Source organism: Rattus norvegicus, chromosome 14, assembly GCF_021556685.1.
Source record: "Rattus norvegicus strain SHRSP/BbbUtx chromosome 14, alternate assembly SHRSP_T2T, whole genome shotgun sequence".
NCBI classification, from domain to species: Eukaryota; Metazoa; Chordata; class Mammalia; order Rodentia; family Muridae; genus Rattus; species Rattus norvegicus.
Window position 1 is genome coordinate 34,323,996 of NC_141547.1, and position 15,542 is coordinate 34,339,537.

General features: G+C 45.0%; 1 protein-coding gene across 1 annotated transcript in view; it reads left to right on the forward strand.

Annotated features, from left to right (window-relative positions):
- Positions 1–15,542, forward strand: part of Scfd2 (sec1 family domain containing 2) — a 326,684-nt gene that overhangs the window by 287,568 nt on the left and 23,574 nt on the right. The window contains 1 exon segment of the mRNA NM_001017499.1: positions 11,362–11,496. Coding sequence (NP_001017499.1) covers positions 11,362–11,496 — 135 coding nt within the window.

Consider the following 15,542-nt stretch of genomic DNA (forward strand, 5'->3'; position numbering starts at 1 on the left):
TATGATTTACTATAAGTTTGGCTATAAGTAAAAATGGAAAAAAAGAAGAATGTCATAAATGGCTTATACTGGAGAGATAATATGTTGGATCTCACAACAAAAGCCTGGAAGTCAGCCTAAAGAGAGAAAGTCTGTTAGCAGTAGCAGAGCCCCAAGGTAGAGCAAGTCCCTGCTGGTTTCTCCTGCCTTGCCAGCCCTCCCATCACCCCTGTGGCAGAGTCACACAGACTCAGCTGCCAAAGCCTGAATGGTGCTGGCAGAGTCATAGGTCAGCCTCACACTACTACATCCAGGAGGATAGCTGTCACATCTCTAAAATGACACACTGAGTCCAAAGCATTGTCATATGAAAATAGAATGATGGAGCCAAAAGGCATATGAAACTCATGTCCTAAGAGTGTGTCAGATGGTAGAGAAGATGTGTAACTGTTCTGGATTTGTGTACTTTCTATTATGGTTTATTTCTACATTCTAAATATTGCTGACTCCTTGGCTTACCTAAGAGATTTTAGCCTTCCCCTGTAACACAAGACCATCACAAAGTCCCAGTATTGAATATGGTGCCTTCAAACCTCTGCTTCAAGGAGCCCAGCCCAGCTGGCAATGCTCAGCTTCAGCACAGCAGGAAGGAGACCAAGGAGAGAATAGAGGGGGAGGGAATGGAGAGGCATCCAACCATGAGCATCCGTCCTTCCCTAAACCCTCTGTGCCTCCTACCAATCCCCCAACTCATGCTAGGATCCCTAGAGTACTGAGAACAATCCCGTCACCCCTAGCATACCAAGCCTTGGAGAGAGGAACGCAGTGTCGTGCTTCCACTTGGGGTTAGAGCCACCCGACCCAGGTCTGAGACCAGCCCTGAACCACTGCTCTTCCCTTCTGTGGTTGGCAGACCCTGTGATGGCAACAACCTTGCTGCATTCTGTATGGATCGTAGAGTATGCCCTCCCCTCTTTTTCCCTCCCTTCCTCCTCCCTCCCCGCTTCTGGCAGCCTATATATATTTCTCAGTTGTTCTGGGTGATGTTGCCTTATATAGCCAGTTTTATATAAACCAACCAAACAATATCTACTAGTTTCTCAAAGGAAGGAATGCCTTTCTGTCTTGAATTCCCTCATCCTGTCTGTCATCATTTCATTCCGTTGCAAGTAGCAGTGAGCTGGAGACTAGTGGCTTAAATATGCAAGGTTATTTTTCCTGTGAATGGTCCCTGCTAAACTGTGCCATGGTTATCACAGCTCTGCAGGCCTCACCACAGCTTCTCCTGTCTGCCCTGTGGCCTTAAGAATATCCTCGCCTTCCAAGATAGCTGCTGCAGCTTGACATTGCTTCCATGATCTATGCAGCACAACTGAGAAACCAAAAAGAAGGATGCTTCCATTTTTAAAAAAACAGGTTTCTGAAAGCCCCACCTCATCCTTCTGCATATGTCTCATTGCCCACAAATTAGAAATATAGATGCGAGCAGCTCTCTGCTCCCAAACCCCGTGGGAGAGAGACCTCACCGCCTGATCAGGTGGGCACTCCTGAGGCTGCAGAGCGGAGGAGACCACCAACACTGCCCACCCCTGCCCACATCCCTGGCCCAAGAGGAAACTGTATAAGGCCTCTGGGTTCCCGTAGGGGAGGGCCCGGGAGCGGCAGGACCCCTGCGCCTGAGACACTGCCGGAACCTGAAGGAAACAGACCGGATAAACAGTTCTCCGCACCCAAATCCCGTGGGAGGGAGAGCTGAACCTTCAGAGAGGCAGACACGCCTGGGAAACCAGAAGAGACTGCACTCTGTGCACATCCAGGCGCCAGAGGAAAACACCAAACGTCATCTGGAACCCTGGTGCACAGAGGCTCCCTGAAGGAGCGGCGCAGATTTTCCCGGTTGCTGCCACAGCGGAGAGGACTTAGGCAGTACCCCACGAGCAAACTTGAGCCTTGGAACCACAGGTAGGACCAACTTTTCCCCTGCAAGAAACCTGCCTGGTGAACTCAAGACACAGGCCCACAGGAACAGCTGAAGACCTGTAGAGAGGAAAAACTACACGCCCGAAAGCAGAACACTCTGTCCCCATAACTGGCTGAAAGAAAACAGGAAAACAGGTCTACAGCACTCCTGACACACAGATTATAGGACAGTCTAGGCACTGTCAGAAATAGCAGAACAAAGTAACACTAGAGATAATCTGATGGCGAGAGGCAAGCGCAGGAACCCAAGCAACAGAAACCAAGACTACATGGCATCATCAGAGCCCAATTCTCCCACCAAAGCAAACACGGAATATCCAAACACACCAGAAAAGCAAGACCTAGTTTCAAAATCATATTTGATCATGATGCTGGAGGACTTCAAGAAAGACATAGAGAACTCCCTTAGAGAACAAGTAGAAGCCTACAGAGAGAAATCGCAAAAATCCCTGAAAGAATTCCAGGAAAACACAATCAAACAGTTGAAGGAATTAAAAATGGAAATAGAAGCAATCAAGAAAGAACACATGGAAACAACCCTGAACATAGAAAATCAAAAGAAAAGACAAGGAGCTGTAGATACAAGCTTCACCAACAGAATACAAGAGATGGAAGAGAGAATCTCGGGAGCAGAAGATTCCATAGAAATCATTGACTCAACTGTCAAAGATAATGTAAAGCAGAAAAAGCTACTGGTCCAAAACATACAGGAAATCCAGGACTCAATGAGAAGATCAAACCTAAGGATAATAGGTATAGAAGAGAGTGAAGACTCCCAGCTCAAAGGACCAGTAAATATCTTCAACAAAATCATAGAAGAAAACTTCCCTAACCTAAAAAAAGAGATACCCATAGGCATACAAGAAGCCTACAGAACTCCAAATAGATTGGACCAGAAAAGAAACACCTCCCGTCACATAATTGTCAAAACACCAAACGCACAAAATAAAGAAAGAATATTAAAAGCAGTAAGGGAAAAAGGTCAAGTAACATATAAAGGCAGACCTATCAGAATCACACCAGACTTTTCGCCAGAAACTATGAAGGCCAGAAGATCCTGGACAGATGTCATACAGACCCTAAGAGAACACAAATGCCAGCCCAGGTTACTGTATCCTGCAAAACTCTCAATTAACATAGATGGAGAAACCAAGATATTCCATGACAAAACCAAATTTACACAATATCTTTCTACAAGTCCAGCACTACAAAGGATAATAAAGGGTAAAGCCCAACATAAGGAGGCAAGCTATACCCTAGAAGAAGCAAGAAACTAATCATCTTGGCAACAAAACAAAGAGAATGAAAGCACACAAACATAACCTCACTTCCAAATATGAATATAACGGGAAGCAATAATCACTATTCCTTAATATCTCTCAATATCAATGGCCTCAACTCCCCAATAAAAAGACATAGATTAACAAACTGGATACGCAACGAGGACCCTGCATTCTGCTGCCTACAGGAAACACACCTCAGAGACAAAGACAGACATTACCTCAGAGTGAAAGACTGGAAAACAATTTTCCAAGCAAATGGTCAGAAGAAGCAAGCTGGAGTAGCCATTCTAATATCAAATAAAATCAATTTTCAACTAAAAGTCATCAAAAAAGATAAGGAAGGACACTTCATATTCATCAAAGGAAAAATCCATCAAGATGAACTCTCAATCCTAAATATCTATGCCCCAAATACAAGGGCACCTACATATGTAAAAGAAACCTTGCTAAAGCTCAAAACACACATTGCACCTCACACAATAATAGTGGGAGATTTCAACACCCCACTCTCATCAATGGACAGATCATGGAAACAGAAATTAAACAGAGATGTAGACAGACTAAGAGAAGTCATGAGCCAAATGGACTTAACGGATATTTATAGAACATTCTATCCTAAAGCAAAAGGATATACCTTCTTCTCAGCTCCTCATGGTACTTTCTCCAAAATTGACCATATAATTGGTCAAAAAACGGGCCTCAACAGGTACAGAAAGATAGAAATAATCCCATGCGTGCTATCGGACCACCACGGCCTAAAACTGGTCTTCAATAACAATAAGGGAAGAATGCCCACATATACGTGGAAATTGAACAATGCTCTACTCAATGATAACCTGGTCAAGGAAGAAATAAAGAAAGAAATTAAAAACTTTTTAGAATTTAATGAAAATGAAGGTACAACATACCCAAACTTATGGGACACAATGAAAGCTGTGCTAAGAGGAAAACTCATAGCGCTGAGTGCCTGCAGAAAGAAACAGGAAAGAGCATATGTCAGCAGCTTGACAGCACACCTAAAAGCTCTAGAACAAAAAGAAGCAAATACACCCAGGAGGAGTAGAAGGCAGGAAATAATCAAACTCAGAGCTGAAATCAACCAAGTAGAAACAAAAAGGACCATAGAAAGAATCAACAGAACCAAAAGTTGGTTCTTTGAGAAAATCAACAAGATAGATAAACCCTTAGCCAGACTAACGAGAGGACACAGAGAGTGAGTCCAAATTAACAAAATCAGAAATGAAAAGGGAGACATAACCACAGATTCAGAGGAAATTCAAAAAATCATCAGATCTTACTATAAAAACCTATATTCAACAAAACTTGAAAATCTTCAGGAAATGGACAATTTCCTAGACAGATACCAGGTATCGAAGTTAAATCAGGAACAGATAAACCAGTTAAACAACCCCATAACTCCTAAGGAAATAGAAGCAGTCATTAAAGGTCTCCCAACCAAAAAGAGCCCAGGTCCAGACGGGTTTAGCGCAGAATTCTATCAAACCTTCATAGAAGACCTCATACCAATATTATCCAAACTATTCCACAAAATTGAAACAGATGGAGCCCTACCGAATTCCTTCTACGAAGCCACAATTACTCTTATACCTAAACCACACAAAGACCCAACAAAGAAAGAGAACTTCAGACCAATTTCCCTTATGAATATCGACGCAAAAATACTCAGTAAAATTCTGGCAAACCAAATTCAAGAGCACATCAAAACAATCATCCACCATGATCAAGTAGGCTTCATCCCAGGCATGCAGGGATGGTTTAATATACGGAAAACCATCAACGTGATCCATCATATAAACAAACTGAAAGAACAGAACCACATGATCATTTCATTAGATGCTGAGAAAGCATTTGACAAAATTCAACACCCCTTCATGATAAAAGTCCTGGAAAGAATAGGAATTCAAGGCCCATACCTAAACATAGTAAAAGCCATATACAGCAAACCAGTTGCTAACATTAAACTAAATGGAGAGAAACTTGAAGCAATCCCACTAAAATCAGGGACTAGACAAGGCTGCCCACTCTCTCCCTACTTATTCAATATAGTTCTTGAAGTTCTAGCCAGAGCAATCAGACAACAAAAGGAGATCAAGGGGATACAGATCGGAAAAGAAGAGGTCAAAATATCACTATTTGCAGACGACATGATAGTATATTTAAGTGATCCCAAAAGTTCCACCAGAGAACTACTAAAGCTGATAAACAACTTCAGCAAAGTGGCTGGGTATAAAATTAACTCAAATAAATCAGTTGCCTTCCTCTATACAAAAGAGAAACAAGCCGAGAAAGAAATTAGGGAAACGACACCCTTCATAATAGACCCAAATAATATAAAGTACCTCGGTGTGACTTTAACCAAGCAAGTAAAAGATCTGTACAATAAGAACTTCAAGACACTGAGGAAAGAAATTGAAGAAGACCTCAGAAGATGGAAAGATCTCCCATGCTCATGGATTGGCAGGATTAATATAGTAAAAATGGCCATTTTACCAAAAGCAATCTACAGATTCAATGCAATCCCCATCAAAATACCAACCCAATTCTTCAAAGAGTTAGACAGAACAATTTGCAAATTCATCTGGAATAACAAAAAACCCAGGATAGCTAAAGCTATCCTCAACAATAAAAGGACTTCAGGGGGAATCACTATCCCTGAACTCAAGCAGTATTACAGAGCAATAGTGATAAAAACTGCATGGTATTGGTACAGAGACAGACAGATAGACCAATGGAATAGAATTGAAGACCCAGAAATGAACCCACACACCTATGGTCACTTGATTTTTGACAAAGGAGCCAAAACCATCCGATGGAAAAAAGATAGCATTTTCAGCAAATGGTGCTGGTTCAACTGGAGGGCAACATGTAGAAGAATGCAGATCGATCCATCCTTATCACCCTGTACAAAGCTTAAGTCCAAGTGGATCAAGGACCTCCACATCAAACCAGACACACTCAAACTAATAGAAGAAAAACTAGGGAAGCATCTGGAACACATGGGCACTGGAAAAAATTTCCTGAACAAAACACCAATGGCTTATGCTCTAAGATCAAGAATCGACAAATGGGATCTCATAAAACTGCAAAGCTTCTGTAAGGCAAAGGACACTGTGGTTAGGACAAAACGGCAACCAACAGATTGGGAAAAGATCTTTACCAATCCTATAACAGAGAGAGACCTTATATCCAAAATATACAAAGAACTCAAGAAGTTAGACCGCAGGGAAACAAATAACCCTATTAAAAAATGGGGTTCAGAGCTAAACAAAGAATTCACAGCTGAGGAATGCCGAATGGCTGAGAAACACCTAAAGAAATGTTCAACATCTTTAGTCATAAGGGAAATGCAAATCAAAACAACCCTGAGATTTCACCTCACACCAGTGAGAATGGCTAAGATCAAAAACTCAGGTGACAGCAGATGCTGGTGAGGATGTGGAGAAAGAGGAACACTCCTCCATTGTTGGTGGGATTGCAGACTGGTAAAACCATTCTGGAAATCAGTCTGGAGGTTCCTCAGAAAATTGGACATTGAACTGCCTGAGGATCCAGCTATACCTCTCTTGGGCATATACCCAAAAGATGCCTCAACATATAAAAGAGACACGTGCTCCACTATGTTCATCGCAGCCTTATTTATAATAGCCAGAAACTGGAAAGAACCCAGATGCCCTTCACCAGAGGAATGGATACAGAAAATGTGGTACATCGACACAATGGAATATTACTCAGCTATCAAAAACAACGAGTTTATGAAATTCGAAGGCAAATGGTTGGAACTGGAAAATATCATCCTGAGTGAGCTAACCCAATCACAGAAAGACATACATGGTATGCACTCATTGATCAGTGGCTATTAGCCCAAATGCTTGAATTACCCTAGATCCCTAGAACAAAGGAAACTCAAGACGGATGATCAAAATGTGAATGCTTCACTCCTTCTTTAAATGAGGAAAAAGAATACCCTTGGCAGGGAAGGGAGAGGCAAAGATTAAAACAGAGACTGAAGGAACACCCATTCAGAGCCTGCCCCACATGTGGCCCATACATATACAGCCACCCAATTAGACAAGATGGATGAAGCAAAGAAGTGCAGACCGACAGGAGCCGGATGTAGATCGCTCCTGAGAGACACAGCCAGAATACAGCAAATACAGAGTCGAATGCCAGCAGCAAACCACTGAACTGAGAATAGGTCCCCCGTTGAAGGAACCAGAGAAAGAACTGGAAGAGCTTGAAGGTGCTCGAGACCCCAAAAGTACAACAGTGTCAAGCAACCAGAGCTTCCAGGGACTAAGCCACTACCTAAAGACTATACATGGACTCACCCTGGACTCTGACCCCATAGGTAGCAATGAATATCCTAGTAAGTGCACCAGTGGAAGGGGAAGCCCTGGGTCCTGCTAAGACTGAACCCCCAGTGAACTAGACTATGGGGGGAGGGTGGCAATGGGGGGAGGTTTGGGAGGGGAACACCCATAAGGAAGGGGAGGGGGGAAGGTGATGTTTGTCCGGAAACCGGGAAAGGGAATAACACTTGAAATGTATATAAGAAATACTCAAGTTAATAAAAACAAATAAATAAAAAAAAAAAGAAATATAGATGCCCAGAGCTGTATAGCAGCCAGGAGGAGGCTCAGTTGATAACATGCTTAACTGAAGACTGGGTCTACTACAGTAATGATAAACAAAATGTGACAGTCACCTTGGTTGGATTAATAAGCATTCTGCATTAATGAGGCACACCTATGGCTGTGTCTGTGATGGTTTTTCTAGAGAGGAGCTAAGTAGTAGGGAAGACCCACCTGAATGCTGGTGGCACAATCCTGTGGACTGGGGTCCCAGGTGGAGTAAGTGGGGGGAGTGGGAAGCCTGCCCAGGGCCTCCAGTTGCTGCCACTGTTTCTCAGTGACCCATGTGCCTCTCTGCCTGCAAGGTGGACTAGATCACCAGAGTCAACCTTTCCTCCCAGAAGCTGCTTCTTGCTGGGTCTTTGGTCATAGCAAAAGAAAACACAACTAATTCTCTCACTGAGGAAGAGGTCATGTCCTTTCAGATGACAGCACTGATGAGGTAGAGTATTGGTCAACAGACTCTCCTGAGGGATGGGCTTTAAGGATTTAGCATCTAAGAGAGGAAGTATCCAGAAGGGCCCTGATGGTAGACAAGTGAGCCCTGCAGACCCTTTACTTGTCTATAAAACCCAAGGCCTTTTTTAATTTACTTAAAATGTTTATTGGATCATCATACCAAATTTATTAATTTGTAAAATGTAGAAAGAAAACAAATACCTGCTCCCTCCTAAGCCCAGGGTTAGTGTTTTAGTGTGCTTCTCCACAGTCTTATTTCCATGCATGAATAATTTATTAACTTTCATGAGCAAAAAGGGATCTGTTTGTATTGATGATCTGCTTCAGGAAAAACAGAAAGCAACAAGCACAATAGTCCACCTGCCTCTCCTAGCCTGGCACCCGCCCTTCAGTAACGCTGGAGATGGGTGTGTATATCACAGCTCGCTTTCCCATACTCAGCAGCTACAGGCTGTCAGGTTCTCCCTGCCACTTTGTATAATGGCCAGCCTATCACCCCCATTTCTCACCTCACACTGTTCACTCACATGCCAGGCTGCACCCTGTTTTTAAACCTGTCACCACAGACCCTCCCTTGTCACGTTCCCAACATTCCTCCCTGTAGATGCTCCTTACTTACTGAACAGCTCCCAGCCATGGGCACGTGAATGCCTGTGGTAGTTTGGATAGGAATGGCCCCCAAAGACTCTGAATGCTTGATCATTAAGGAGCAGTGCTACACTCCCTACTTACAGGGATTAGGAGTTGTGCCCTTGTTGGAGGAAGTGTGTCTCTAGAGATGGGTTTTGGAGTTTGGAGTGCCCAATCTAAGAACAGTGTCTTGTCCTGTCTGTCTGTCTGTCTGTCTGTCTGCCTGCCTGCCTATCTATCTATCTATCTATCTATCTATCTATCTATCTATCTATCTATCTATCTATCTATCTATCTATCTATCTCTTTCTTCCTGCTGCCCGTAGATACAGATGTAGAACTCTCAGCTACCAAGTCAGCTTGCATGCTACCATGCCCTCATGATAATAATGGACTAAACCTCTGAAACTATAAGCAAGCCCCAACTAAATGCCTTTTTCTAAGAGTTGTCATGGTCACAGTGTCTCTTCACAGTAATGGAACAGTGACTAAGGCAGTAGTTTCTAATCTTTCCTTACTTCAAGTAATAAATGGCTCTTTCTGAATGGATCTCTATGCATGAACATAATCAAAAATAAACTGATAAGAGTGGAATTGCTGTGTTGGATGCAGTTTGAGCTTTGGTAAGGACTACCAAATCACACTGCATTGACTGAAACAGTTTCCTCTCCAGCCAGCCTCAAGAGTGCCTGGTACCAGGGCAAAGGCAAATGTACATGTTTTCAGAAATTTTCAGTTTGTTTTTTCAGTCTGAGTCTTTAAAAACTTGTCTTGGTTAGTTGACTCACAAGGTGCCTGTAACTCCAAGGAATCACACACACACACATACACACACACACACACACACACACACACACACACACACACACACACACACACACACACCCTAGCCTCTGAAGCACATACACAAAAAGCTATCTCGATGTAACTTTAATCTGATTTCCTCTGGTCATAAGCAAGGTTGGCTGGTGGCTTTGTCTCTCCCTCATCAATGATCCTAGCCAGTGCTCACTCAGGAGGATCATTAGTCATGAAATTTCTCCATGTACAGTGGTCTCACCAGTAAGTATCAAGAAACTGGGATCCTGCACTGAGCAAACACTAGCCCTCCCAGATGTGTGGTGAGACATGACATTGATAGTCTATACACTACTGCATTTCTGAAATATTTTAAGGGACTTAGAATATGGAAAAGTAACCTCTAAGAAAAGCAAAAACAAGCTAGATATAAGGTCAGTACTCTAACATATCTGAAACCATGGCTATAGCACCTTGTGTTTACCCATGTAAAGAGCTACACAGAGCTCAAGATGAGCTGCCCCTCGGCAGAACCCTGCTAGAACCTGGCTTTCTGGAGTGATATGAACCAGACAGTGTGGGGAGGGGAGATGCCACGTGTGCCTTTGCACTGAGCACCCCATATGCACCGCCAGATAAGTTTGGGGCAGCAGAGACAGCAGTGGGTTGGGGGCGGGGTGGCCAGTCTGTGGGAAAAGAAGATTCAGGAAGGACTTTTAGCAAGAACTCAGGAAAGAGGTCAGTAAGACAGCCGCCTCCAGACAGACCTAAATATAGGCCTGCAGGGTATTTAGGTCACAGAAAAGTGCTCAGCACCATCCATCCAGGCGGAGGTGTCATAATCTAACGTTACCCTTATTTGACAGAGAGAAACCTACAGTGCTCTGTGACCTGGTTCCCACATCGACCTGGGTCAGATTCCTCTGTCACCCTAGCTTCTTTTTCTGAATAGTCATACATAGAGCTGAGCTCTGGGGGGGAAGGAAGGATGGGCTTGGATGTTGACAGTCATTGCAAATAAACACTCACATTCCTAGTGGAGGGGATGAGTCTAAGAGTGTTTAGAGACCATCTTCTTGTTTATATAAAAGACAAGACTTTGTTTCCTACCAGTCTCCCTACATAAAATTATCACTTTAAATCTAGATTGAGCATTTGGTCCTACTGTGACTATAGCTCTGGTAAGGGACATTTGGTCATAGAAGAAAATAGAGCATTGACTGAGTAAATGCTGGAATCATGTGGTATTAAAAAATGTTTAAAGGATACAAAGGATAAAAAGGATAGAGAAGTAAGGAGATGGGAGCGAATATGAAAGAAGTTAAGGGGAGGAGTTGGGGTAAATATGATCAAAATACATTGTATAAAATTCACAAAAAATCAATACATATATTTTAAAGTCTCAAGATTGTTTATTTTTAAGTTATTTTTCCATATTCTAATCTTGCATGTACATACAAAAATCATAGCCATTGCTCAGAGTCAAGTTAAACTGGCTTTACTTCCTTGAATGTCAATAGAACTGTCTCCAGACACAGCAAACACGGGCATTTACTCATAGCAGTGTTCTGTCTTTCCAGGCAGCCTATAAGCCACTGTTGAAGCAGGTTGTGGAAGAAATATTTAATCCTGAGAAGCCAGATCCCATTGACATTGAACATATGTCCTCAGGCCTCACTGATCTCCTTAAAACTGGATTCAGCATGTTCATGAAGGTAAGGACCCATGAGAGCGTCATCATGAGTGTTCATGGAGGTAAGGACCCATGAGAGCATCATCATGAGTGTTCATGGAGGTAAGGACCCATGAGAGCGTCATCATGAGTGTTCATGGAGGTAAGGACCCATGAGAGCGTCATCATGAGTGTTCATGGAGGTAAGGACCCATGAGAGCGTCATCATGAGTGTTCATGGAGGTAAGGACCCATGGGAGGGTCATCTTGAGTGTCTCATGTTCCCTTTGCTGAGCATGGGAATGCTGGCTCATCCTTAGTCCTGCTGGGAGACAGTGGTATACGATTCAGACTTTTTTCTGACCATTTGGTGGTGTGTAGCCTGGGCTCATAGCCTCCTATGACTCTTTGGACCTGAGTCTTATGATCTTTCCCCAACAACACATACACCCTAAGTGTGGTCCTCAAGAGCACCACTGGAAACCGCTTACACTCAAGATCGTGGGTTGCCCACAGGAGCACATATTCTACTTACTGTTCACCAGAACTTACTCTGTGGGTTAATGAGCAACTCTGCGTCCTCCGAGTGTCATCCCAAGACTCATCTAGAGATGCTTCTTGTATGGTCCAGCAGACTCCTTGGATTTCTCTGGCTCATGTCTGGGGTGGGTCAGAATGACTGAGTAACCCTTGAAGTAGGGATGAAAGCAGGAGAAAGTACACAAACACCATCTATTTTTAAGCCACTGTAAAGTTTCTAAATTTAAAAGGCTCTAAACAAGATTGCAGACTGACCTCCCAGGCTATGCCCGTATTTCAGCGGTAATAACTCTTGGAAATAACAGAATGTTTTGCCAACTTCAAAGAGTCTTTGAAATAGTGAGTTAATCTGCATAAAAGATCCAGCCTTTCAGAGTTCAATAAAAGCATATTCCAGGAAAACCAGCCCTTTCCAAAAGCCAGAGAGGACAGACGCCAGACATCAGACTGGAAACTGAGCAGTAAGTTGGCTGGAGTGGCCCTCGACCCTTTGTTCTCCTGTTCTCCAGTTCCAGCAGCTTCTTATGCAATGCCTGGGTCCTCAATCTCTCTCCTCTCCTCTCCTCTCCTCTCCTCCTCTCCTCTCCCCTCCCCTCCCCTCTCTCCTCTCTCCTCTCTCCTCTCTCCTCTCTCTCCTCTCTCTCCTCTCCCCTCCCCTCCCCTCCTCTCCTCTCCTCTCTCCCCTCTCCTCTCCTCTCTTCTCCCCTCCCCTCCCCTCCCCTCCTCTCCTCTCTCTCCTCTCTCCTCTCCTCTCCTCTCCTCTCTCCTCTCATCTCCTCTCTCTCCTCTCCTCTCCTCTCCTCTCCTCCTCTCTCCTCCTCTCCTCTCTCCTCTCATCTCCTCTCTCTCCTCTCCTCTCCTCTCCTCTCCTCCTCTCTCCTCCCCTCCTCTCTCCTCTCCTCTCCTCTCCCCTCCTCTCTCCTCCCCTCCTCTCCTCTCCTCTCCTCTCTCTCCTCTCCTCCTCTCCCCTCCCCTCCTCTCCTCTCCCCTCCTCTCCTCTCCTCTCCTTTCTCTCCTCTCCTCCTCTCCCCTCCCCTCCCCTCCTCTCCTCTCCTCTCCTCTCCTCTCTCTCCTCTCTCCTCCCCTCCCCTCCTCTCCTCTCCTCTCCTCTCTCTCCTCTCCTCCTCTCCCCTCCCCTCCTCTCCTCCCCTCCCCTCCTCCTCTACTCTCTCTCCTCTCTCCTCTCCTCTCCTCTCCTCCTCTCCCCTCCTCTCCCCTCCCCTCTCCTCCTCTCCCCTCCCCTCCTCTCCTCTCCCCTCCTCCTCTCTTCTCCTCTCCTTTCCTCTCCCCTCCTCTCAATAAAGCAATGCAGCTCAACTTCCTAATGTGTCCAGGGCTCCTGTGCTGAGTCTAAGCCCAGAGTTGTTGGGTCATTCTCTGCCCCTCTGTCCTGAGGTAGCTCTTCCTTGTGGCCATTTGCAATGGAAGGAAGGAAGGAAGGGAGGAAGGAAGGAAGGAAGGAAGGAAGGAAGGAAGGAAGGGAGAGGAGAGGACAGCAAAGCAGAGCATAACTTCTGGAATAGACATGGTTTCCAACCCTCTGCACTTCAGTGCTTCCTCTACAAACTTGGACACCCAGTGGTAACCATGGACTGTATTAGGATGTTGTCACTTGACTCCCCAGGTACATTTTCTGTCACTGTCCCATGAATCAAGAGCTGTCTGTCACACTTGAAAGTTACCCCATAAGTGTTAGAGTATTTCCTCCTCTCTTCCAGTGTTCAGCCATCCACCTCCTGTGTGGCCTTGCCTGGGGAGCTTGGAACCCTGATGGGTCAGCATGGGTAATAGGGAACCCCTTTTCCTCAGCCAGCTGACCTCAGAGCGAAGGCTCCTGGGAGTAGATTTACAGGAAGAATTGTGTTCCCCCAGGTGCCATAATATCTCGAAAGACCACATTGTAAATGGTGAAACTAGACAGAAGGCCATCCTTTCTGCCCCAGTTTTTGTTGAAAGGGAAGGAGGTGGGATGCAGATGGACTCGCAGCTCATGCGAACCGTGTGCAGGCTTCCCAGCCACAGCTGCAGTGGCAGTCCATGGGGAGCAGTCAGCCAGCATGCTTCCATCCATGTCCTGGCCACCCTCACGGCACCCTCAGCAGATAGGTCCTATTCTTACCCCCATTTCACCCAGTGAGGAAACTGAGGCCCCACATGGCTAAGCAGGGAATGCAAATTTCCAAAAGCCTAGGATTCCATCTCATTCTTTCCTATTCTCATGTGATTTCCAAAGAGCACACCATAAATGGCAACTCTGACCTGTGTCCCATAGTCATCCCCACCCTGGATCACTGGCCTGTCCACAGCATTCCCTGGCCCATGCCTGTCAGGTGTGCTTTTGGAAGTGAAGTGCTCTGCCTTGTTGCTGCTGCTGCTCTCTGGGGTAACTCAGCCAACTGCCTTCCCTCTCCTGAGTCTGTGCAGCTCCAGAAGGTCTCTGACTGCATTGGTCATGGAGCCGCTGATGTAAGTGAGATCGTGCAGGGCTCACCCCCATTCCTCATACTGCTTTTCTGGGGGCTTGGGCCCAGGACTCATGGGAACAGTAAAATCATGTATTGGCAGATGTGTCACCCCTACACATTAAGTCTTCGCTCTGACTCCTCGGGGACACTACTGCTCCTGTCTCTGGCCACTCGGTAGCTGAGCCAGAAAGGAACAGAGGCAGAACTTGATGAAATAAAGAATTTCCGTGGGGAATCCTTCCTTTGCTGACTGCTGTTCTATAAATGGAGCCACTCTCAAATTTGAACTTCAGTAGGAATGGTCTGCCCCTAGTGAGTCCTTTCTCTACACTCAGATGGTTTCCTGTTGACTTGGGGTGACCCAGAGGCCATCTGCCTATGATGTAGAAGATGAGAGTAGATTGGAGACATGACAAGAAATACACAGAGTCAGGGCCACAGTCACACCACAAGAAACATGGTGCGAGCCACATAGCAAGCAGACGAGGATGGTTCCAGCCCTCTGTGTCCCCCTCGGGGCGCTGTATCTTTTGTACATACTTTGTGGCTGTCTTTATAAATTGTTTTTATAACTGTGTGTCTTAGTTGTCTTCTTCCAGGCTGATGTCCTTCAGAGCAGTGTTTTTCTAAATATATCACATAACCCATTGGGTGTTGGTAGGTCAAGACAGTTTAAATCACTATAGTAAACTCTGCATAGGGGAACCAATGAGACTAGAACTCATTACATCAAGTTAAGTCAAACAGCACAGCCCGCCTCTCACATCTACACATGCATGACTTGAACATTTTCCTCACTACAGATCTGACAGAAAAGACTGGGAAAGCTATAGCTAGAGCCTGGAGAGTGGATGCTTTTATCTTCCAGATCCTCAGCATATGGCTTTCTGCATACAGCAGGTGCTGGGGGGAGGCGATCAGAAAATTCAGGTTACAAAGCTCATTCAGCATAGCTTGAAGCCATTGATTTCTCCTTCCAACTATACTAGTCCCACTGAGTGTAGGGTACACCTTCCAGGACTCCCATTGAAAACCCGAAACCGTAGGCACACACCCTGTCAATGCCGATGTTTTTTTACCATAG